Below are 23158 nucleotides of genomic sequence, written 5' to 3'. Positions count from 1 at the left end.
TGTGGCTCCGGGCCCCCCGCGGCCCCAGCAGCCTCCGCTCCCTCATCTGGCGGTCCTTGTGCTCCTCTCCGCAGGGAGAACAACTTCATCAAGGACTTCCCTCAGCTGGCCGATGGGCTGTTGGTGATCCCGTTGCCGGTGGAGGAGCAGTGCCGGGGGGTCCTCTCCGAGCCCCTCCCAGACCTCCAGCTGCTCACTGGTAAGACCTCTCCCAGCCCCCGACCACACGCCTGGCCTGCAGGTGCTGTCAGGCCTCAGCACCCCCGAGACGGGCCTCTCCAGGCCGATGCCTCCGTGAGGGGTGCGGGAGGGACCTGCCAAGCTGGGGGCTCCCACGGTGGGCTGTGCGGAACCAGGGGATCCCCTGAGACTCCCGACTCTGAGCTGAGCCTCATTTACCCCCAGCACGTTAACTGTAGTCACCTCGCTGTGCATTCGACCCACAGGACGTCCTCATCTCCCATAACTGGACCGTTGCACCCTTTGACCAACGCCTCCCGTTTCCCCTAACCCCCAACCATCCCGCCCTCCACTTTTATGAGTTCGACCTTTTCAGCCGCTACCTAAGACCGTGCACTGTTTATCTTTCTGTCTGACTTCTTTCCCTCCATTTAATCTTTAAATCGTCCTAAAGTAAAATCCCTGGACCCCTCGACCAGGAGCCTCTCTTACTTTGCAGGCATTTCTTACACAACTTGATTTCGAACAAGGGCGCTGAGCCATTCTGTGGGGTGGGTATTATTTTTCCTGTTTTATATACAAGGAATCTAGCCTCAGAGAGGACTGGGACCAGCCCAGGTCACGCAGCACACCTGTCAGGATGAGACCCAGGTGCCACGGCCCCGGGACTTCTGTGCTTGGCTTCCACTTGGCTCTGCAGCCCTCCCCCTCCATCCCTCCCCATCCCCAGGAAGCTGTCTTCTGCAGGCTCCCCCGGGGCTCCAGATAGTCTATCCCCCCACTCCCGGGATGTCCTCTGCTCCCCTGCATCCTCTTCCCCTTCCTCTCCTATCCTTTCTGGAGGGACTTCCCTAGGATGCAAGGGGCCTGGCTCTGCTTCTGTGATGCAGATGTTGGGGTGGCTCAACCACTGCCCAGGGAGAATGGTGGCCCTGACGAGTGATTGACGTCTCACCGAGAGGGAAATGCCCCCCAGGGATGACCCTGCAATGTGGCAGACTTGGGTTTCAAACCCCCTCCACTGCTCGTGAGCCCTTGGAAGCTCCACGAGCCTTTCCCGCCGCGTGATACAGACAGGACGGAGGCCCCACGTGAGCTGAGGGCCCCCCTCCCCAGGGCCGTGCACCGTCCCCGTCGTAATCCAGGCCACCCCCCTTGTAAACTGATTAAAGAGAGCATTTAACTAGTCCCAGGCCACATGACTAGTGTGTGTCTGTGGCCGAGTCAGGAGTGCAGCCCCGTGGGTCCTGATGCTGTCTCCGCTGGCCCACATCACCTTCCTGACCTGGCTTCCTTCCGAAAGGGCCCAGATACAGATCAAATGAAATCTTAGATACAAAAATGCTTTGTAAAATCTGTCTAAAAACTGCTGTGCCTTCCTTAATTCCCATAAGATCATGGAATCTCAGAGCTGACAGGGGCTGGAAAGGGCATCTAGTCTAATCGTCTTCACCCATGAAGAAATCAGGCCTGTCCTATCCCCCCTGAGTGCTGATTCCTCTTGGATACCCCCAGTCATAGGGAGCTCATCACCCCTTAAAACAGATATGACCCAGGTCCATGGGAAGGTAGGTGCGGTGCTCTGACAGGAAGGACCTTGGATCTGTCACTGATCTTTGTGTGCTCTTGAGCACTTTCTTCTCCGAGCTTCAGTTTCTTCTTCTGAAATATGGACTTTAAGTTATTTTTGAGCATTGGGTAAGTACTGGAGATCGTAGGTGTAAGATGCTCGGTGCATCATGGTTCTGTATTAGTGGCACAAATCATTGCGGTTATTTGTTTTGATCTGAGGATCTTTGGAGACATCCTAATAAGGAAACTGTTACATTTCTAGAGTTAAAAAAAAAAAAAGTAATTTCCAGGAAAAACACCTCCCTCCATTGCAGAGCTTCGTTTTACCCCTGATCTTCGGCGGGTAAGAGTCGGGTAACATGGGGGTCAAGGATGAGTAAGGACCAGGGGAATAGGATGCAGGTGAGGAGGTGAGCCAGGAACTCGGTGTTCGTTGCGAGCCTATTATGACCCAGGCTCTGTTCTAGGCTCTGCAGGAGTGAGAATAATAAAGACCATGAGTTCAACCTCATAGAAGCTGACAACCCCCTGGAGGAGGTCATATTCCAGGCTGGAATCTGGGAAGGACCAGGGATGGAAGGAAGTGAAGGGCAAAGTGATGACTGCTTAGCGGGGGTGAGAGGCAACGATGACGGCTCTATGAGTGTCTTGAGAAAGAAAAGGGGTAGCATTTTTTTTTTCCTTTTGGACATCAGAGCACCCAGCGCATGAGCTACACCCATGGCCTGCTCCGGGATGCGCTGCCTCCCTCTCTTGAGGATGGGCCCCTCTTGCCAATACCGGCCCAAGCCTGCAGGGACTCGGGACGACCACCGACGGGTGGGGCGGAGGCTACGTGGCCACGGGTGTCTGGTCTTCCTCCCCCACCCGTTCTCCTTCTCTCCCCGGCCTCTCTCGGAGGAAGGCCGGGACAGGCAGAGGAGATAAACAGAGAGGACATTCTGATAACAAAACAAGCTCGCTCCGGGAGACAGATAGTTGGAGATCATGAATATTTTACTTTAAAATGAAAGCTTCTTACAAAAAAAATTCTGTTATTCCTGAAAAGGCTAAGGAGGGGAAAAAAAAAAAAAAAGTTGACAGCTAATGGACAACTTTAATACTGCAGTAACATCCAGGAAGAAATCACTTGTTCCAATGAGAGTCTCATTTTAATCTTGGTATCAAATATCTCCTTAAGTGCCTCCTCACCAGGGGACAAGAGAAAAGGACAGAAAATGTGCCTGCAGCTTGCAGAGGATACGTAACAACAATCATATTAGCTGCTGATGTGACTGGCATTTCTTTCTCATGTATTTCCTCCTGATTGTAAACAAAAGAGAGGTTTCAATGCTGAGAGCAGAAAATTTAGAAAATGCAGATGAATATAAATCAGAAAACAAGACCCTTTAATACGCTCACCGGCCAGAGCTAACCACTTGCCGACGCCGTGTTGTTCTTGTCTTTGCTTATGCTTGGTCTATACCTGTGTTTCCCCCAAAAAATGCACTCTATGGACCATGAGGCCCCGTGAACCCTCTGGAAAAACGTGATTCCTTGGTCAAAAAGGTTTGCAAAATGCTGTGCCTGGGACTACCTTCCAAGGGCTTTAGGACGCGTATTGATCTAGTCGAGGTGCTAAGAAATTACACAGAGTTTTAAAGATCTTGCTTAACTTCATTTAACTTGATCTTCCTCGAAACGTGAGCCTTTGTGTCTGGGCAGGTGTAGCTCATGGGATCCCTAGGCATGTCCCATGATTTCACATTAGAAAACGATGGGCTGTGCAGGGGTCAGCGAACACCGGGGCCCGGGGCCCGAAGGCGCCCACCCAACGCCGCGGGCATCGTGTGAAGGCGGCCCGGAGGCGATACTGGGAGGACGGGCTGTGGTTTGCTGGCCTCCAGCCTGCACGGTGTCCAGGTCACCGCAAGGCTTCCCGCTTCTGTCGCCTTCCTTGAGTCTCACGATGCGCCTCTGAAGGAATGTCAGCCTAGGGAGCCGTAGTGTCAGAAGGGGAAACCGAGGCATCGAGCTGTCGAATGACCCGTGGCAAGCTGCCCGCAGGGTTACGCGGGATCCCAGATCTGCTTTGGCTTTGTCTGTGCAAGCAGGGTCGGGGCTGAGAGCAGAGGCCGGGAAGAGGCCCGGAGGCAGGTGCAGACCGAGCTGCTGGCTCCAGGGAGGGCCTGCACACCAAGGCTGGGCCTCGGCCCACTTAGAAGCGGTGGTTATTACACGGGCTGGGGGGGGGGGGGGGTGCAGCGGTTTCGGTGAGTGCTCCCCAAACGCAGGCCACCCGTCACCTTCTCATTCTGTCCTCCAGGAGACGTCAGGTACGACGAGGCCATGGGTTACCCGATGGTGCAGCAGTGGCGGGTTCGAAGCAACCTCTACCGTGTGAAGCTCAGCACCATCACCCTCTCAGCAGGTGAGGAGCGCCGCCCGGGCAGCGGGGGGCTTGGGGTGACGCAGCACGCGTTCCCAAGCACTGAGGGTGTGCGGGCCCTGGGCTGGGGATGCTGAGGGAACGAGGCCATGCCCTCGCTGCCATGAAGGGGCTCACGGGGACCGTGCATGGACAAGCAGACAGACAGTGACATCCTGATGCAGTAGGTTCTGTGCAATAGTGGGGCGGCGGTTCCCCAGAGGAGGGAGCTGTGTGTCCCGAGGAGTCAGGGAGGCTTCCTGGAGGAAGGGGCATCCTAGCTGTGTGGGGAAGGGTGGCTAGGAGAGGGGCTGAATGGCAGTCCAAGTCGCCTGTACAGTCTATATATTTCAGGCTTGCGGACTACGTTCTTCTGGTCTCCCCTGGGTGATTCTCGTTCTTACCCCTGCCCTACACAGCGATACGGTGTCCTATACACGCTGCCCTCCCACACACGTACGCACACACTGCCCACGCTCCGCCTGCACGAGCCCTGCGTCTCGGCGGACGGGGACGATTTGTAATTCTTAGGACGGGGCGTGTTCTTTCGTGCCTCTGTGACTTTGCACGTGCTCTTCCCTGGGCCTGGATCTCCTTGCCCAGAACACATCCCGCAGGACTGGCCGGCCCGGCCCGCGTTCCCTGCTTCTGCAGGAATCCCGTGCAACTCCCTGTACTAAGGCCCTCGTGTGCTTGACTCGTATCTGAGCCACGTGTTTCCCTCACTGACCCAAGAACTGGGGGTTCGGAGTGGGCCCCGCCCGTCCCTGAGCCTACGTTCCTGTGGCCCCTGTAACTAACAGACCATCAACACATCGTCGATACTTCTGTTTGACGAAGAAGTAAAAGAAAAGTGAAAACTGAAGAATCTAGAATGAGTGGAGGACTCTGGAAAAGAGGGGGTTTTCTACTCTGGCTTTTACTCAAGACGCTGCCCTTGGGTGATGGTCTGGGCGCTTCCTGTGCATTTGCCAGCTCTTTTCTTATCTTCTCTGTTTTCGGTATCATTTTGTTCATGAGGAACACGAGACTCTTAGCCCGGGAAGCAGAGGGCTGTCCCATCGGGATGTACAACTGGTCATTACTGCTGACGTTGACTAATAAGCACTTTATGATGTCTCGTATCTTAGGATTTCTATCAGTCCTGCAAGGAAGACATTATTCATCCCCCACCCCCCCGCCTTTTTTCCGATAAGGAAACTGAGGGTCAGAGAGGTTAACTAACTTGCCCAAGGTCACACAGCTTAGCAAGGGGCCAAACAGGAGGAGAGCAGGGATTCGATCACAGGTTTGTCTGCCTCGAAAAAGAGCCACAGGCCATCCCCGTGGTGGCGTTCTTCGTTATTTAAGAGAAGCAATGTCACGATGAACACCGCCGTATTCATTACGCAGTTGCATGAGTTAGCAGGTGGGTGGAGAGGGGTTGTCCTAATCAAGCATCCACTCTCTGAGGCGTGTTTCTGTTTCCCCCACCTCCCCACACCCTCCCACCTCACTTGTGGATCCGACTGCAGTGTTGCTGTTAGAACTACAGAGGTGTTATCAGCTTGGATTAATCAGGGATGATGCTCCTGAGGACCCCCTTGTAAGGCAGCTGTCGGCAAATCAGAGCTCAGTTTTAATGTTGAAGGAGGGCTCGCTGGCTCTTTGACATTTTACTTTGACGTGGCGCGGACTCCATTGCACTTGCCACAGTGGCGGTTGGTGTCCCCGCCGTGTGCCGGCGCCGTGCCCCGTACCTGGTTAGGGTGGTGGTGGGGAAGGGTGCATGTGCACAGTCAAAGACAAGTGGAGGAGAGCTTCTGCTTTCAAGGTGGTGCCCACTGAAGGTGCAAAGAGTCGGTGCCCTTGGCCTGGATTGTGTGAATAGCTTCTTGTGGGAGGTGGTAAGGGGGGTGACTTTCTGGAGACTCAGAGCACAGGAATGACGTAAGGAGGAGGTGAGGAGCCCATTTCTGGTGAACGGCGCTGTGTATGTGTGTGCGCCTTGCAGTTTGGGGGCTGTACGTGAAGAAAGGTTGGTGGAAATCTCTCTCACCGGCTGGGCCCCAAGGGCTGACTTGTGTGGGCCCTTGCTGTGGCTGGAAGTATAGACTGATGTAGGTAGCTCGTGGGCGATGCCCTCAGAGGCCTGGGATACCAGGTAAGGTCACTGGGGAACTGGTCATCCAGGGTCGGGAGGAGCTCCCACGAGTCTTCAGGCTCTTGGCCCAACAGCTAGGTGACCTGCCTGTCGGAGGAAGGAGAGAGGTGGGGAGCTGCAGTCATGGAGTGACTCCCATGCTGCTCCGTGTGAGGCTCTGAGGGCCTAGGTGTCCTTGGCATGGGACCAAGGACAATAGAGCAGCAAGGAGGCCCTCGAGATGTCAGGAGAGAGACATCACTGTGCAAGGGAGGTGGAGACGGAGGCAGGAGGGAAGCAGCGCTATGGTAAGCCAGGCCGGGGATCAGATCAGGACATAGGGTGATTGGCAAACCCGGGGTCCCTCTGGGGACAGCTGGAGCCCTGGGTGATGGGCTGCGGTCGGAGGAACTCGTGTGTGTTTCGAGTGAGAGCAGAGGGGTTGGAATCCTAGCGGCTCCGCCCGGAGGACTGAGGAAATCGCTCCCAGTGTGACCTTTGACTTGCTCGTGTGCACCGTGGGGGCTGCCGTGTGGGGGCTTCGGCTCACCCGGAACAAGGGGGCGAGACCACCATGTGCGTGGTGCTCCTCAGTTGTACGGGACAGACTTCGGCTCTGACTTCCTCACGCTGACTTTCAGGTCCCGTGATCTCGGTGGCCAGGCGTGAGGCCTTCCTCCGCGGTCGGTTCCCTCTTGGCAGTAGTGTCTCGTGTGTCCCCGGGAGAGAGCAGCCTCTGCGGGGCGGCCAGGGGCGGCTGCTGTGCGCACTCAGATGGCGGCAGCCACCGGGTGACCCGTGGTGACACCAGATCCACACTGACCCCGTGGTGATGCCACCAGGTGACCCTGTGGTGATGCCATTAGGTGACCCCGTGGTGATGCCACCAGGTGACCCTGTGCTGACGCCATCAGGTGACCCCATGGTGACGCGGCCAGGTGCCCGTGGTGACGCCAGCCCCCGGCCTCCCCGGGCTGACCGCCTCCACGTGCTCCTCCTCTGTCCAGGCTTCACCAACGTCCTCAAGATCCTGACGAGGGAGAGCAGCCGGGACGAGCTGCTGTCCTTCATCCAGCACTACGGCTCGCATTACGTCGCCGAGGCCCTGTACGGCTCCGAGCTCACCTGCCTCATCCACTTCCCCAGCAAGAAGGTCCAGCAGCAGCTGTGGCTCCAGTATCAGAAAGGTAAGCGCAGGCTCGGCGGCGGGGCGGCCCGTGGGCCGCGGAGGTGGGGCTGCTCCGTGGTGACCCCCGGCTCTGGCGCCTGCCAGTGGTGTGGCCTCCGGCGTCCCTGCCCCTCTCCGGCTTCAGTGTCCCAGGACGGAGGGCGACAGCTCCAACCCTTTCCGTGCGGGCACTTCCTGAGCCCGAAGCTGGCAGCTGGGTGCCAGGGCCCCTGCCCCGTTACCGCAGGCCCCGCCTTGTCCACGGTCTCTCCCGAAGCCGTGGAAGAGTTGAGGGACGGGCGTCATGTCCCTGGATGCCTCCTCCTTCCCGGGTGTCTCGGAAGACCCAGACCCCTGTGCTGTGCTCACCTTGCGTCTGAGGGGACGGGGACGGTCCCGAGCCTCTCCGGGGGGCAGGGTGGGGGGACCAGGTCTTGCTTCCCTCCGCTGCTCGGATGCTCCCAGGACTGGATTTCCTCGGCCGATGCGGGAGACCAGTCTCCGCCGCCCCCGCGGGAGCTCCGTTCCCTTCCCGCCTGAGCGCGGCCCTCCCGGGGCCCCAGGCGCCCAGGTGGCTCCCTTGTCCGCCTTCCAGGGCGAGGGGAGCGGTTCCTGTAGCGGCGTTTGGAAAAAGACAGACGCGTGACCTGCTCGCGTTGGGGGTTCCAGCAGGTCCATGTCCGGGGGCCAGTGAGTCTCGTGTGTGCCACGTGCCCAAAGGTTCACGGGGAGCAGGTGGCAGGTGGCAGGGCTGCTTCCTGTCGCCACCGCTACGATTATCACCAATTAACTGGGGGAGGAGAGCTCTCTCCAGTGGGCGGGCGGGCTGGGCAGCGACTGGAAGCAAATCGGCTCCGAACCACAGGACGTGGCGGCCGGAGGGGGGACCTTAGGAGTCTCACTGGGCTTAGCGCCCCAAGCTTGCCGGCAGGGAAACTGAGGCCCAGAGGGAGGAGAGCTCAGCATGGCCGATCCCCCCGGGCAGGCGGGTCCAAGACCACCTGGGGTGCTCCGTGCTCCCCGTTGAGGGCTTTTCGTGCTGCCCCTCCTCCCCGGCTGGACGAAGCCCCGATGCACCTGCCTTTGCCCTGTCCGGAACCTTTCCTCTTGCCCCCGGGGGGCTCGCGCCTGCCACCGTGGCCTCAGCCCCTCCCTGCCTCCTGGGTGCCACGGCGTGGGGCGCGGGGCGGTTTATAGACGCAGGGGCCGTAATTGAGTTGTCTGGGAATGGCTCTGTTTTTATGGCTGTGACAATGACGGTCTTTAAGGAAGTGCATTAAATCAATAGAAGTCTCGTTGTCCTGCCCTATAAATAACGTGACACATCATTAAGCAGGGCAATAAGCTTCAGGACTTTGAAGTAATACAATTAGGTTATGTTTGTAGAAACCTTCGCTCACCGTGGCCACTGAGCTAACTCGCCGGGGCCTGCGCTCCGGGCCCGGGACCCCGCCGTCATGCTACATGCCGCGCCATCTCCATCCTCAGCTGCTCCCAGGCCTTGCGCGCTTCCAGCCCAGGAGACCCCACTCTCTCTGGGTTGCATGGGCGGAGGCGCGCTTCCTCCACTTGTTCCCGGGAAGGGTGCAGGGTTGTGCTGAGGCCACCGTGCCGCCTCTGTGTGTGCGCATCCCCCTCCTGTCTCCCCACGGGCTCAGACCTCGATGGCACCTGAAACGCTACGGTCTTATTTCTTCAGTGTGGGACTAGTGACATTTGCAAGTGGGGGGCTGAGAAGCTGGGGTTTTCCCCTGAAGAGGTTGGAAGCACTCTGCACTTGGAGACAGCAGGTGACCCCCTGCAGCCATCGACTCTGTGTGCTGGGTGTGTGCTAGGCCAGGGCCCCCTGCACCCCCACCTCCGGGGGGAAGCGGGTCACGATGGATCTGGGGTTGGGAGCGGATGGCCGAGGGGGCAGAGCTGTGGGAACAGGAGAGAGCTAGCACGGTGCGGAGCGGGACAGACAGGCTTCAGGTCCCCGTGGTCTTCCCACATCCCTGCCGGGGTCACCTCGGGCAAGTAACTTCTAAGCTCCTGTTTCCTTGTGCGTTACACTGGGGGCAGGGAGGGCGATGATTCTTGCATGTGGCTCGTGGGAGAGCGAGGTGAGATAATACAGGTACAATGTCTGGCACGTAGCAAGCACCTGAAGAACGGCGGCCAAAGTCGAGCCGAGCTTGTGGGCATCTCGGCCGAGGATCCTAGTCCTGGCCACGGCTCCTGCTCACCCGTGACGCACCTTATTCTCCCTGTGATTCACCTGTGTCTGTGTCACCAGAAGAGGACACTCCCTGAGGATGTCCTTACAACCTGGAGAGCAGAGGGCGGAGGGCTTCCGGGATCCCTTGAAACCTCCCATTTCGCCCTTTGACTTACTGTCCACACACTCTGCCTTGCTGTGACCGTGACGCACGCCTTTTTATCACCATTAAGACTCTCTGTAGGAAGTTACCCATCCTCGGGTGACCTGGGATGAAGACTTCCTCATTTGGAGATACAACAAGAGGTTTTGCAGTCAGACAGGCTCAGGTTCAAGTCCCAGCCGTACCTCTTACGGGCTGTGCGATCTTGGGCAAGGCGACCCACTCTCTATATGGCTTTCCTCATATGCAAAATACAGACGCCAGGGAAAGCCTAGGCCATTGGTGGGCCCATCCTGCACGGAGCTGGGCTCAACCCGTTCCCTCCCGCCACAGCTGCCCAGCTGCTCAGGTAACTCTGCTCCCAGGTGTGTGTAGGTACACGTGTGTTTTTATGGTGAGGTCGCTAGTTTCCTCCCGTCCCTTGCCGACTGACTCAGGACCAAGGACAAGGGTGGGTTGGGCTGAGTGGAGCCAGTGGGAGGGGAGGTGGGGGGTGGGGGGATCTGCTCCCTGCATTTTGGTCGTTCCCTGTCGTTCTCTGGGAGGATGGTGATGGGTGCAGAAACCTCGGTCGGATTTCAGGGGACCCTGAAATCTCAATTACTCCTTTCCCGTGGAGAAAGTGACTATGGAAGCTGAAGGGTGTGTGCATGTGAAGGAATCGTTCATTGTGTGTGTGTGTGTGTGAGAGAGAGAGAGAGAGACCAACCGAGGGAGGTAGGAGGAGTCAGAAAAACACAGAGAGATAGACAAGTGCACACCAGAGTGCATGCATGTGCGCTCACACACACACACACGACGGAGAGATAAAGTGTAGAAGAGGAAACGTATGCAATTAATACAACTTTCCCAAGTGTGTAGACTCGGTGACCCTGGGAAAGGACGTTTTCCAGCGAAGGTTATGCTGCTCTTAAGACTGGGGTGGTCCGTGGTTATTGAGACGTCCTCACAGATAAATGCCTGTTGCCACCTTTAGAAGACGTTTTATCTCTATTATAATTTCCCAAGACCGTCCAAGGGAATGAATTTCTGCATTTCCATTTGAATTACAATGCAGTTTTGAATGTCAGCTGCAGCATTCCCAGTCCACTGTTTAAAGGAGTCCTGGCTGTTTGAGAAGGTTGAGGTGGGAGGGGAGCGGGGGGGGGGGACAAGGGAAAGATGGTTAAATGTCGGGGCCTTTGGCGAGGACACTTGTGGCCGAGGGGCAGAGGGGTGGACTGGGCTGGAGGACTCTCCTGGGCTTTCTGTTCCCCGAGGGAGCTGGCTTCAAAGGCAGCATCCGCACATGAAAGGAGCCCTCTCGGCGGAGACCTGCCGGGGTACCGGTTCACTGCTCTGTACACTTAATTATCCGGGGACAGTTGCCGGTTGCCGTGTGCTTGACCTTGAGTTAGCTTTCGATGGAGCTGGCCGTGTCCTGCTTGAGGCGCTCTCTGTGTTTGTGGCCAGGGTCCCAGACCTTCCTTGTGCATCACCCCCCGCCCCCCACTTCCTCCTGGCGTCTTCCACGTCTGCTTTGCAGGCTCACCCTCCTCTGCCAACCCGGACCATGGGGCTTCACGGGACCCTGGCCTGGGCCCCTCCTCCTGGACTGTTCTTCTCTCTCTGGGGACCCTGTTACTGTCCTTCCACTGACGACTCCCGCTTTATGCCTCTGCCTGCAGGCGCTCTGCTCACAGTTGCTCGCATGCCAGCCCCCTTGCCCCCGCCCCCCCCCCCCCCGCCGCCCATTCCGTCCCACACAACCTAGTACTTTTCTAGTGTCTCAGTGAAACATGCCGTGACCTGTTTGTAGGCAGGGCCAGAAACTGAGTCCTTCTTAACATCCCCCCCCCATTTCCCAGATCTTACCCATTTTAATTGCCAACTAGGTCTTGAATTTGCCCATTTCTTTCCATGTCACTGCTGTGCCCTGTGCCAGACCACCATCATGGCTTGCCTGGACTCTAGGGTTGACATGCTACCTGGACCTCTTGCTTCTGCTCTTGTCTCCCATCAGTCCAGACCACACAGCAGCCCTGAGGATGTGGGCCAGTCAGTTTTCTCCAGAGAGAACCCACAGGGTGGATGGATGGATGGATGGATGGATGGATGGATGGATAGATAACAGTCTCTATTATATATAATATTCATAATATAAGACATATGATATAAATATATACATATACAGAGAGAGTAAAAGAGAGAGAGAGAGAGAGATTTATTATGAGAGATTGGCTCATGTGATTATTCTGCAGGCTGAGAAGCTCCAAGCCAAGATCTGCTCAGCAAACTGGGAATTCAGGAGAATTCCCAAAGCTGGTAGCCTTGAGACCTAAGAAGAACCAGTCCTTCAGTTTGGGTCCAAAGGCAAGAAGAGAATGATGTCCCAGCTCAGAGGTTTAAGCAGGAGGGGTTCTTGCATACTCCTGGGAGGGTCGGCCTTTTTGTTCTAGTCAGGCCTTCAACTGATTGGATGAGGCCCACCCACATTCGGGAGGGCAGTCTGCTTTACTCAGTCTACTGATTGTTTCTTTTTTTTTTTTATTATTGGTGTTCAATTTACTAACATACAGAATAAACCCCAGTGCCCGTCACCCATTCACTCCCACCCCCCGCCCTCCTCCCCTTCCACCACCCCTAGTTCGCTTCCCAGAGTTAGCAGTCTTTACGTTCTGTCTCCCTTTCTGATATTTCCCACACATTTCTTCTCCCTTCCCTTATATTCCCTTTCACTATTATTTATATTCCCCAAATGAATGAGAACATATAATGTTTGTCCTTCTCCGACTGACTTACTTCACTCAGCATAATACCCTCCAGTGTTTCATCCAAAACATCGTCCCCGACACCCTCACACACACACACATCCACGATAGTGTTTGACCAACTATCTGAACACCCCATGGCCCAGTCAAGCTTACATATAAAATTAACCATTAACAGACTTGCCCTCCTGCTGCTTCTTGGATGGAAACTCCTGGGTGCTTTGTCATTGCCCCGAGGCTGATTTCCAACCTGTTCCCCACGACCTCAGGGCCCTCTCAGATCTGATGTGTCCCCGGCCCGCCCCCCCCCCCCGCTCCAGGCTGTCCGCCTCTCGGGCACACCCAGCCCAGCCTCACAATCCTAAACCACAGCGGAAGTCGGGGATCGGCTAGGCAGGGTCCCAGGGAGGGCGAGGCGGGAGCTGAGTACCCTGCCCCCTGCCCCTGCCCCGTGGCCTCCGTGCAGTTACTGGTAGGGTACGTCTAGCTGGGAGGTAGGGGGTTCAGAGCGGGTCAAGCCTGAGCTGGACGCTCACTGGTCTGCAGCCCGTCAGAGGAGAGAACGAACTTCTTTCTCCCCAGAACCTTGCAGGAAGACGATACAGGATGTGGTTCATTAAACACAAATAGGCCCATGAGACTTCCATTTCCACCAGATGAAATTACCAAAAAAAAAGCATTTGTTCCCCGGTTTAGATTGAGTCCATCTGGAACGGAACACCCTAGTCATTTTCCTATTGGTGCACACCAAGAATAATAATCCCTTGCCGTGCTCTGCGCGCAGCCGCTCGCCAACCGCTTTCACGTACGTGCATTTTTTTTTCATCCAATTTACTCCTCGCACAAGCCTGGGAGGGAGGCTCTGGTATCTGCATTTCATGCTTGAGGAGACTGAGGCGCGCGAGGGTAAGATGGCCTGCGGGGGTTCACACCAGGGAGCTTGGCACGGTGGGTGGGGATTTGAACCCAGGCTGCTTTCATCACGGGGACCATGTGTGTCCATACGGCGGCAGCTTCAGAGAACTCTCCAGATGCTGGCGTCGCGTCCGACCCAAGGGGACCGTCTGCACTCCTGTTCCGTTGCCCCATCCACTGCTGGAAGACCTGCGGGAGGCAGAGGCTCCGCGTGCTGGCCCACGGGGGTGCGGTGGGCAGGGGAGGAGGTACTCTATGCACCCCACCCCACCCCCACCCCCCACCCCCGTTTAGCGGCAGCATCGCAAGGCAGGGCCCAGTCCGGGCTCGTCACCGTGGCCATCCCAGAGCCGGGGGAGCTTCTCTCTGAGGGCCGGCCGTGGTTGCAAGGCGGCGGGGAGCTGCTGCCTGGCGTGCCACGGGTCCAGACCGGGCGTGGTGGCAGGAAGGCAGTGATGGCTCAGCACCACCAGCCGAGGGCAGGGGAGGAGGCAGCGGCGACTCTTGAGTAAGGGTGTTTCCTATTCTCGGCCCACCTGGCTCTTCCCGTTCAACAGATGGGCAAGTTGAGGTCAGCTCCCGCAGTCAGAACCTGCCGTTGCGGAGGGGGACACTTAATAACCAGGTAGCAATGGGGTTTGGTTGGTTGGTTGGTTTTTGGTCTTCACCTTCCTGGAAACTCAGAGCAAAATCAACTCTGATTTTGCTCCCTGGGGGCCAAGGCCCCCCACATCCTCCAAGGGGGCCGAGTTCCTGGAGGATAGACCGCACGTTTTCTTCGTTCAGGGTGCGTGCACACACGAGCTCCTCATTACCTGAGGCGTTGGAGACTGTGCCTCTTGTCCTTCCGCTTAGGGAAGCAAGGAGAGGTTGCTACTGTTGTACACCAGGTCCCCGGATTCTGTTCGGACAGGGGCCTGCTGGGCTGCTTGACCCCTCTCACAGTCGGATGCCAGGCAAGCGCCACAGGGGCGGAGGGCGGAGGGCTGTCAGGTGGGACCTTCTGACTCAGCAGGCTCGCACTGAGGATGTGGAATGTGCCTGGAGATGAACGTGGGGCTTTTGTCCTCTCTTTGCCTTCGACGCCTTAGTGAGGACAGGGGGGCCTGCAGGGAACACAGGTACACCGAGGGACGCTTGTGCCTTCCCCAGGTGGTCATCGGCAGGTGGCGGAGCCTCCCTCCAGATTCCACATCACCAGGGTGCGTCCCTTGCCGCTGTGTCTCCTGTCCTTCCTTCGTCCCTTTTCGCCCCTCTCCTCACGAGTGTGTCCAGCCCCTGCTATACGGCAGGCTCTGTATCAGGTGCTGAGGCTGGCACGGTGAGCGAGACCCTCTTCCTGCTCTCGGGAGGCTCACAATCGAATGGCACAGGTTAACCTGGGAGCAGACAACTAACAAAGCTTTTGATGGATGATGCTGTGGCGGGGAAGCTTGCGCGTGTGCATGTGCGTGTGTGTAGGGTCGGGAGTGGAGAAACCGAGGCCAGGAGACTGGTCCTAACTGCATAGGGCAGCCGGGAACTTCCCTGGAGCAGAGGACAGCTCAGCAGAGCCCTGGGGGGTCTGGGCATTATCACCCCGGTGGTAGGGGTGGGTTGCAGGGGTTGCAGGGGGCAGGACACGAATCTGGGGATGTGGAGAAGCCTGCCGAGTGCTGAGCCCACTCAGACCAGCCGGGAGCAGTGAGCCTGGATGTCTTCAGGTGCTCTTGAGGGATGCCACTGGCCTTGTTTTTTTTTTTTTTTTTTTTTTTAGATCTTTGAATGTGTCTATGCCCCAGTCCTCTAAGTAGTCCAAGAAACTGCCGTTGCCTCTGCCCCCAGCCGCGTACTCTCAGGAGAGGCTGAGTCTTCGGGGGCCTGCAGTGAAGTCAGACCCCGGGGCCCATTTCGGAAGTACCTGGGGAATAGTTGGAAAAGCACCTGAACCGTTCGGGTTGTCGTGAAGATGGGATGAGATCACGGGGTTAGTTGGCTCCTGGTAGGAGCTCAACGCCAATCAGTGGTCGTTGCCCACTCCTCCCCAGAGGAGCACCTTTCAACAAACACCAACGTCCGCGTCAGGTGTGTGTGGTCCTCTGACCCATGTGCCACATGTGTGACGGAGGACAAGGCACCTTGATTTCTCAGAGTCTCAGCTGAGCCTTAAGGTGGCTGCAGTGCCGCTTGCTCCGCAGTATTGTTAGAATGAACTGGAACAATGCCTGTGAAGTGATTATCACGGCACCTGGCATGTAAGAAGTGGTCAGGAAATCGGGCTCTTATTATGATTATCATTTATTCTTGTGGGACACGATCGCGTGGGTGAGGATTATGGTGACCATCGGCTTTCTGCCGCGGGAGGCCTAATGGTGCAGCTCTTTCCAGTCCTGGGTGCGGGAGCCCGAGGGAACCCTGAAGCCACGGCTGCTTTCTCTCTTGCGTGATCCGCCAACCTGCGTTTGAGTCCTGCCTGAACCTGGGGGTGGGAGTAGAAAGCAGAATTACGGGAAAGTGCAGCCTGGAGCCCAGCACGGGGGCGCGGGGCCTGGCTGCGGAGCGGACGGCGCACGAGAAGAATGTGTAGTAGGGCTGTGTGTGCTGCCGAAGGGGGGAGCCGGCTGGGCCCCAAGGGCTGACTTGTGTGGGCCCTTGCTACGGGCCCTGAATCACGTGGTCTCGCCTTGTTCTTAATAAGAACCGCCCCCCCAACCCCTTGTCCCCATGAGGTCCTGGGTATTATATCCATCCTCCAAATGAGAAAACTCACCTGCTCAGGGTCACCTGGCTGGTAATAAACAGGCAGAGGCAGGGCTCCATCCCGGGACGGCGCGACTCCACAGCCCCCTTGCCCTAACCTATCGTGTAAGGACAGACACCACGTACTGAGAACCTCTTTTGCCGGCAGGCACGCTGGGCACTTGGCATCTCATTTGATCCTCACGATGACCTTCTAAAGAGGGAGGGGGGCTTTCCGCCTAGGAAGCTGAGAATCAGGAGGTGCCAAGGTGGGAGGGGGGATGTATATAACTGGGAGGCACAAGGTCGGTGGAAGTACTTGCTCTTCCCTTTCTTTTCTTGCTTGGGGCCCTCTCGCCGTTTATGCTTTGCTATTACTTAACCACAAAGGGTGCTCCAAAAAAAAAAAAAGACTGTTCTTTGTGAGAGGCATCTGAACCGGGCAGAAGGACTTGAGGAGTGAAAACAGGCAGGCAGGGCAGCATGAGGCCCGCCTCCGAGATGTCATCAGGCGGCGGGCGCCAGGTCCTCGTTGCCTAACGCCGTGGCTCCGGGTGAGGGTGCAGGCTTTGAGCTGGGCCTTAGAAATCAACTTGACCATGGATCCATTGGGCAGGAGCTGGTCTTAGTTGTTTTTATCTGACACTTAAGCCCTAGACCCCAAGGGTCCCTCCTTGGGTGCCCAAGGAGATGGAAGGCTCCTTTTAGAGATCTTGGTCCAAGAAGCCCCTGAGGTCAGGAGCATCAGAATCGCTGAAATTTATGGCTGCAAAGATTCTTAATTCAATAAATCTATTACGATGGATGATGGAATGGGTGATGAGAAACTTGCTCAGAGGGAACTATAAATTAGTGACAGGGTTGGGACTCCAACCAGCTCCCTTTTCATTCTCTCTCCGTCCTCCTTCCACGGTGTGCTGAGAGGCAACTCAAGAGGCCCTGGGTCTGAAGGGGTCCCCTCTTGCATGTGATGGCCTCATTGAGACGTATCTTTTGTGAGCCTTCTCTTCCAGGGGTGGTTTTGCACAAAGACAGCATTTAGGGTTTTCCATGGGAAACACAACTTGTCATGATTTTGTTGTTGAGAAGGTTTCTTTAAGGAAAACGGAAGCTGGGGTAACCACTCCTCCCACCTTTTAACCACATCCCATTTTCTGTCCCAACGGGCTTACTGTCAGCGATTCAGGGAGGCAGCTGGTGGGAGGGGCGCAAGGTGGCACCGCAGCTGGTGCTAAATGGGACACCAAGTGTTCATTTATATCAAGAGATGAGTGAGGCTGACCGCCCCCCCCCACCGCCCCCAGGCCCTGGTTTTGTCCAGCAATGGTCTTTAGTGCCTACTCGGTGGGAATGCAGCGGTAAATTAAATGTGGCTCTGCCTTCACGGAGCTCGGTGTAGACTTGGAGGGAGACAGGTAACGAGGAAATCACAACACAGCGTGTAAACGCCGGGAGGGGGAAGTGCAAAGTGCGGTTTGGACGCCCGACTCCCAACTGTGTGGTGGGTCAGGAAGGGGGCATCCCAGAAAACCTGCAGGAGGCAAGAGGGAGCAACAGAAGTGGTCCAGGAGAAGGAAAGTATCACGGGGCAAGAAAAGCAGGTATAAATAAATAAATAAATAAATAAATAAATAAACAAACAAACAAACAAACCCTGCGATAAGAGGGGAGAAAAAACCTGTCTGGAGCAGATTGCTAGGAAACAGTGCTGAGATAATCGTAGGAAGATAGAGGGGCAGGAGCCGAATCCCACTGGGTGTGTGGACCACATTCAGAAATGTGTCCTTTTACCGGGAGCAATTTAAGGTCGTTTAAAGATTTTATGCAGTATTATTTGCCTCTTACAGTTTGATTCCGGTTGATTATGATAGGGTTTGGCTTGGGATTGGAGGAATGTTAGATTGAGTCGGGAAGATCAGTTAGGAAGTGGTAGACGTGTTTCAGGAGAAAAATAATAGCGGCTTGCCGTTTAGTAGCCATGCAGCTGGAGATTTAAAAAAAAAAAAAAAGTAAATAAGTAAATGGGTGAGAAACGGTGGCACTGATGTGTTTCTCAAAGTAGAACAAAAGAACAGCGGGTGTTGGAGTGCTGAGCTCAGGTTGCGTCTGGGGTTTCTCAGGGACATCTTCATCGGACACAGCAGCCCACGGCTGACAAGCTAGTTGGCAGGATGAGGTGGGCAGCTGGGCATAGACCAGTCTGGTGATCCAGAAAAGAAAAAAAAAAGGTAAGACCTGAAAATGCAGGTTTGGGACCTCGTTGCAGAGGTGATCATCACAGGAGATGAAGCTTTGGGTGAAAAAAATCACAGTTCCCCTTTTGCAACTTGTTTCCTCAGGGAGCAACTCACCCTATTGTGTAGTATTTGTTTGGGCAAATACTTTTATTTGGAAAGCCTTTCTTTCATTCAGAGAGGCCGTCCTCACGTCTCATGTCTGGTCAGCTTTAACTTCTGTAAAACCTTACGGGACACCGAGGATCAGTCCTAGTGCAGAGTAGGCTGGAGCTCACATCTCCCGATTCGTTGAGGAGGGCAACGGGCCTACGCAGCCAACATCGTGGAGCAGAAGGGAAGGATACACACTTAAAGGGGTTGGGCTTCATCATGTGCACCTTTCATTTGGCTAAGAGCTTTGTGTGTGTGTGTTAAAGATTTTATTTATTTATTCATGAGAGACACAGAGAAGGCAGAGACCCAGGCAGAGGGAGAAGCAGGCTCCATGCAGGGATCTGGATGCGGGACTCGATCCCAGGACCCCAGGGTCACACCCTGAGCCAAAGGCAGATGCTCAACCACTGAGCCCCCCAGGTGTCCCTGGCTAAGAGTGAATCAGCCTCTATGGGAAGTCCAGTGTATAGTGCCCAGTAGTGTACACATCACAAGTTACCTCCCATCCGTGCACGTTCCATTCTCCTATATCCGGCCCCTGCATCATGATTAGGTGAGACTGGCATCCCTGCCCCTTTCCCACCCTTTGAGCCATGATATTTCCAATTTATTTCTAACACTTGTGCAGAATCATTCGATTTTTGTTGTTGTTGTTGTTGTTAAACAAGTTTCAGATGCTTGGGCCTGAGTTTTTATTCTTAAGTTTAAATACGAAGTGTCATTCCCTGAAAATGGGTCTTATCCGTGTGGTTGCTCATAAATTACATTCATAAAAATGTGTCATATATATATATATATATATATATATATATATAAAACATATATATGTTTTAATGTTGATCTCTAAATCTCGGTCGTCACTCGAAAGTAGTGGGATGGACTGCAGCCTGGTATGTGTGGTTCAGAGGGTGGAACTGATGCTGCCGCACACACACCCCGATATAAAAGGACCTAAGACTCACATGATGAAGCTTTCTGCTCCCAAGCAGGTCCGAAGTGGCTTGAGAAAACAGGGAAAGGAGACTGGCTTGGCTTGTATGGGATGGGTGGGGGGTGGAGTAGGGTGGAGGTGGGTCGCCGTGGTCCCAACTTCCCTCTGGCACCAAAGGTAGGAGTACCTAGGTTTGCCAAGTGAGGCCTTGAATGCTGTCAGGCTTCAAGCGTCAGATGTGGAAGTCAGAATCTTTATTACAATTCACTCTGGATGTTTGACGTGGTTGAACGCGCACTTGCGTAAGCAAACCATCATGGCGCTCTATGAGTGCTGCAGTCTGATGGTGGTAGAGGAAATGAAAATTCTACTAAATGCCTTGTATTGAGAGCCCAACATTGTCTATTTTGTGCAGTGAAATGAGGGCTTCGGCCACGATCCATAATGTCTGGAATTCTGTGGGCGATAAGGAGGGTTTTGGTGAGGCCTTTTATCATGGATTTAGTATGTGTAAAGACAGGTGCGATTCTGATTTAGGTTTTCGGGTATCTGTGACACAAGAAATTCCCAGAGATCTGCAACCTTGGAGAGAGACTTGTTGCTGTTGGCTGGGCCAGATGAGCACATCATTGGCAATGGCCCAAGAGTCTATAAAGATGTGGAGATAGAGCTGCAAAGAGAACTGCATGAAGTTTGGCCAGTTGTGCAGACTCTTGGGTCCTGTCCCATGATCAGGAACATCCCAGTTAAGGGCTGAAAAGTAGCAGCCTTCCAGCAAACTCCATCACATATGGTGGTGGTGACACCACTTATAAAGTATATAAGCTGTTTGCTCTTCACTTGGTGGATCCCAGGGGACTCCTCAGATAGCCAAGGGGTCTGGGAGAGGGGGTGACAAGGCATCTGGCAAAGGACCGAGGATGGAGGGGGCACCCTGTCCTGCAGGTGAGGTATGCCGAGGCCTAGGTTTGGCTCTAGGCTATAGCAAGGGCGCCTCAGTAGCTGTGCTAAACTTTCAAGGTGCTGCTTCCATGACTCAAGGTATAACGGGTGGGCTAGGGATGGAGGGCCTCGGGCTCAGGTCTGTAACAACCAGCCTTTGTTTCTAGGAGAGCCCACGTGGCAGCCAGCGGTTGCATTCTAATGCCGTGTGTTAATTTTTGTAGTTATTTGAGTTAATGGATATTGACCTGGAGGAAAAATCCTTTTATGCTAGCCATCTATAGGAAGACCTAAACACACATATTTCTGTTTTAAAACAAATACACATACACATACATAAAATTTGTGTGCGTGCACGTGTGTGTGTATATATATATAATATATAATATTTTATATATATATATATAAAATCTTGACTCCATTTAACCTCTCAGAGTGTCGGGATGACATCCTGACTACTTTAATCAAAAAACAACCCTTTAGGCTTTATGTGCAGCTTTCCTTGTGGGAGACAATACTGTGAGTTTTGCCTCTGCCCCTCCGGCCATCCCAGCCTCCCTCCAATAGGTTTTTAATTAAGAAGCCGAGCAGTGCCACTGCTTCACCGACACAGGTCTGCAATCTCCCCTGGCATTAGCCTGAAAATTTTACATCAGTACACCGTGGTGGGGGGGAGTCTTTGCCTCCTACCAGGGGAGCCAGGTTTTCTGAGCACCTCACACGTTCAGAATTAGGTACCTCTACATACGCTACCCCATGTATAGCTTTCGAGTCTCACAACAGTGCTTTAAAACCTAAGCTGTCCTTGCCTTCCAGCAGATGAGGAAACGACAGTTGGACAGAATGACGCCAGCTAGTAAGTGACCCACGGGTACAAGAATCGGGGTGTGGTAAAGCAACTGGACCGAACTGGAGTATAACGTTATTTACAAAGTGCAGGTTCTTTCTACCACTTCAAACACAATTTTAGGAGGCATTAGGCAAAAACACGGAGGCAAAACTCAACTCAGTGTCTAGCTGGTTAAAAGTTAACTGAAACCATAGCGCCAAAAGGGGCTTTACTGGTCATCTAGTCCAACCTCTCCCCAGGCAGGGAAACTGAGGCAGAGGTATGTGATCACCCGAAGCCACATAGGGAGGTCAGAGGCAGAGCCGTGATGCAGACCTAGACCAGATCCGGCGACTTTCCCACTAGAATCCGCTGCCCGTCCCAGAGCTGCCTCACCAACTTCAGACTTAGCCAGGGTAGCATGAATATTAATGGTATTGACAGGATACAGCCATAGGTCTGCAGCGTAAGTGTGTATTTTGCTAAAGAGCCTCCTACCTCACCATTGCCCTGCTTGTAAAATTCATCCAGGCAGCTGCTGTAATTTGTTTTGAGATCCCTTGAGGGGCTGTACGTCCTGAGTACAAATCAACAGCCTAGTCAGGTGCAAGATAGAGCCCTGAGTTTCATACTAGGCTCTGCCTTCCGCTTCCCTCCTACGGAGCTGGGTAACACTTCACTTTTAAGAGGCCATTAATTAGTACTAGATTAAAAGTACAGCTACTTAAGCATTACTTGCCTTACCCACAGGGGCACTGCAGGACTCCAGCCAAGTTTATCCTACTGACTTGAATAATGGAGTATCCCTCTGTGGACTGTCTCAGGCTGCAGTGTACGTTGGGATTGGCCCTTACCATCACTCAGGCAGCGCCTATCCCTGGCCTTTGAGGAAGTCTAGGGCTATGGAACACTAGGTTTCAAGTATCTTAGGAAAGACGGCAATGATTTCTGAAGAAGTAGGCTCGTTAACATCATTTATCACATTGCTTTTCCTTCCCTTCTGAACACTTGGCATAGTGCCTGGCCCACAGTAGGTAGTCAGCAAGTACTGAATGGAGGATTGCTCTAAAACCCTAAATTCTATATACTCAGACTGATAAAGGGAAGCCAGGACTTAACCAAACTATAAGCCATTAGCTTGCCTTTAGGTTCTCATGTACCTTATTAAAGAACTTCCTACGAATACCTTTTTATCCAATGTAAGGGGTTGTGTTAAGAAAACTAAGGTTAGTGGAGGCCCATCATCATTAGCGAGTCAAGTAAATAACAGCCAATTAGATGCCTGAGGATATATATATACACACACACACTGTGTTAGGCACCACGCGACATGCTCACAGTAATTTATACAATTAAAGAAACATGAAATAGGGAGAGTGATAATAAAAAGGAACAGGTGATGCAGGGAGAGGACGCGCCGGAGAAAAGTTTTGGTTGACGACTAGGAACCTGTAAAATAGGAAAGAGGTGAAGTATCGTTTGGAGGGGTTGGACTGCCTCACACCACTCGTTTTAACCACGCAAGGAAAGAAGGTTGTAATAGCTACCACTTACTGAGTATGCCAAGGATTTTTCACATCATTTATCTCACATCTTAACACCCTTCCTTCGGAAAATCATTTTCATCATTTCCCCAAAAGGGGAAAAGTGAAGTGCCTGGCCCTGGCCTGCGTGAAGACCAGCAGGGCTGTAGTTCAATGGTTTCCGGAAAGTGCCCCGTAGATTCACAGGAGTTTTGCAGAGTGGGGGTGGGGGTGGGAGGGGTGCGCAGGTTAGGTGAGGGGATAAAGCCTGTTCTGCAGGGCCCACAAACCTGCTTCAACCAGAGCAGCTGCTCTTTGATCTACTTTACGTAACCGACTCCCACGTTA

The 23158-nt window shown here is 54.3% G+C and overlaps 1 protein-coding gene across 7 annotated transcripts in view; it reads left to right on the top strand.

The window, feature by feature from the left end:
* ASTN2 (astrotactin 2) overlaps window positions 1-23158 on the top strand; it is an 853772-nt gene that overhangs the window by 612526 nt on the left and 218088 nt on the right. For 6 of the 7 annotated variants that reach the window (XM_025432065.3, XM_025432067.3, XM_025432064.3 and 3 more), the window contains 3 exons: window positions 75-199; window positions 4058-4162; window positions 7289-7468. In XM_025432065.3, coding sequence (XP_025287850.1) covers window positions 75-199; window positions 4058-4162; window positions 7289-7468 — 410 coding nt within the window. Of the gene's footprint in view, window positions 1-74; window positions 200-4057; window positions 4163-7288; window positions 7469-13449; window positions 13469-23158 lie in introns of those variants that run through there. The other variant, XM_049116411.1, reaches the window with a different exon arrangement.

Source organism: Canis lupus, chromosome 11, assembly GCF_003254725.2.
Source record: "Canis lupus dingo isolate Sandy chromosome 11, ASM325472v2, whole genome shotgun sequence".
In the NCBI taxonomy this organism is placed as follows: domain Eukaryota; kingdom Metazoa; phylum Chordata; class Mammalia; order Carnivora; family Canidae; genus Canis; species Canis lupus.
This window is presented reverse-complemented; position numbering and strand designations above follow the sequence as displayed.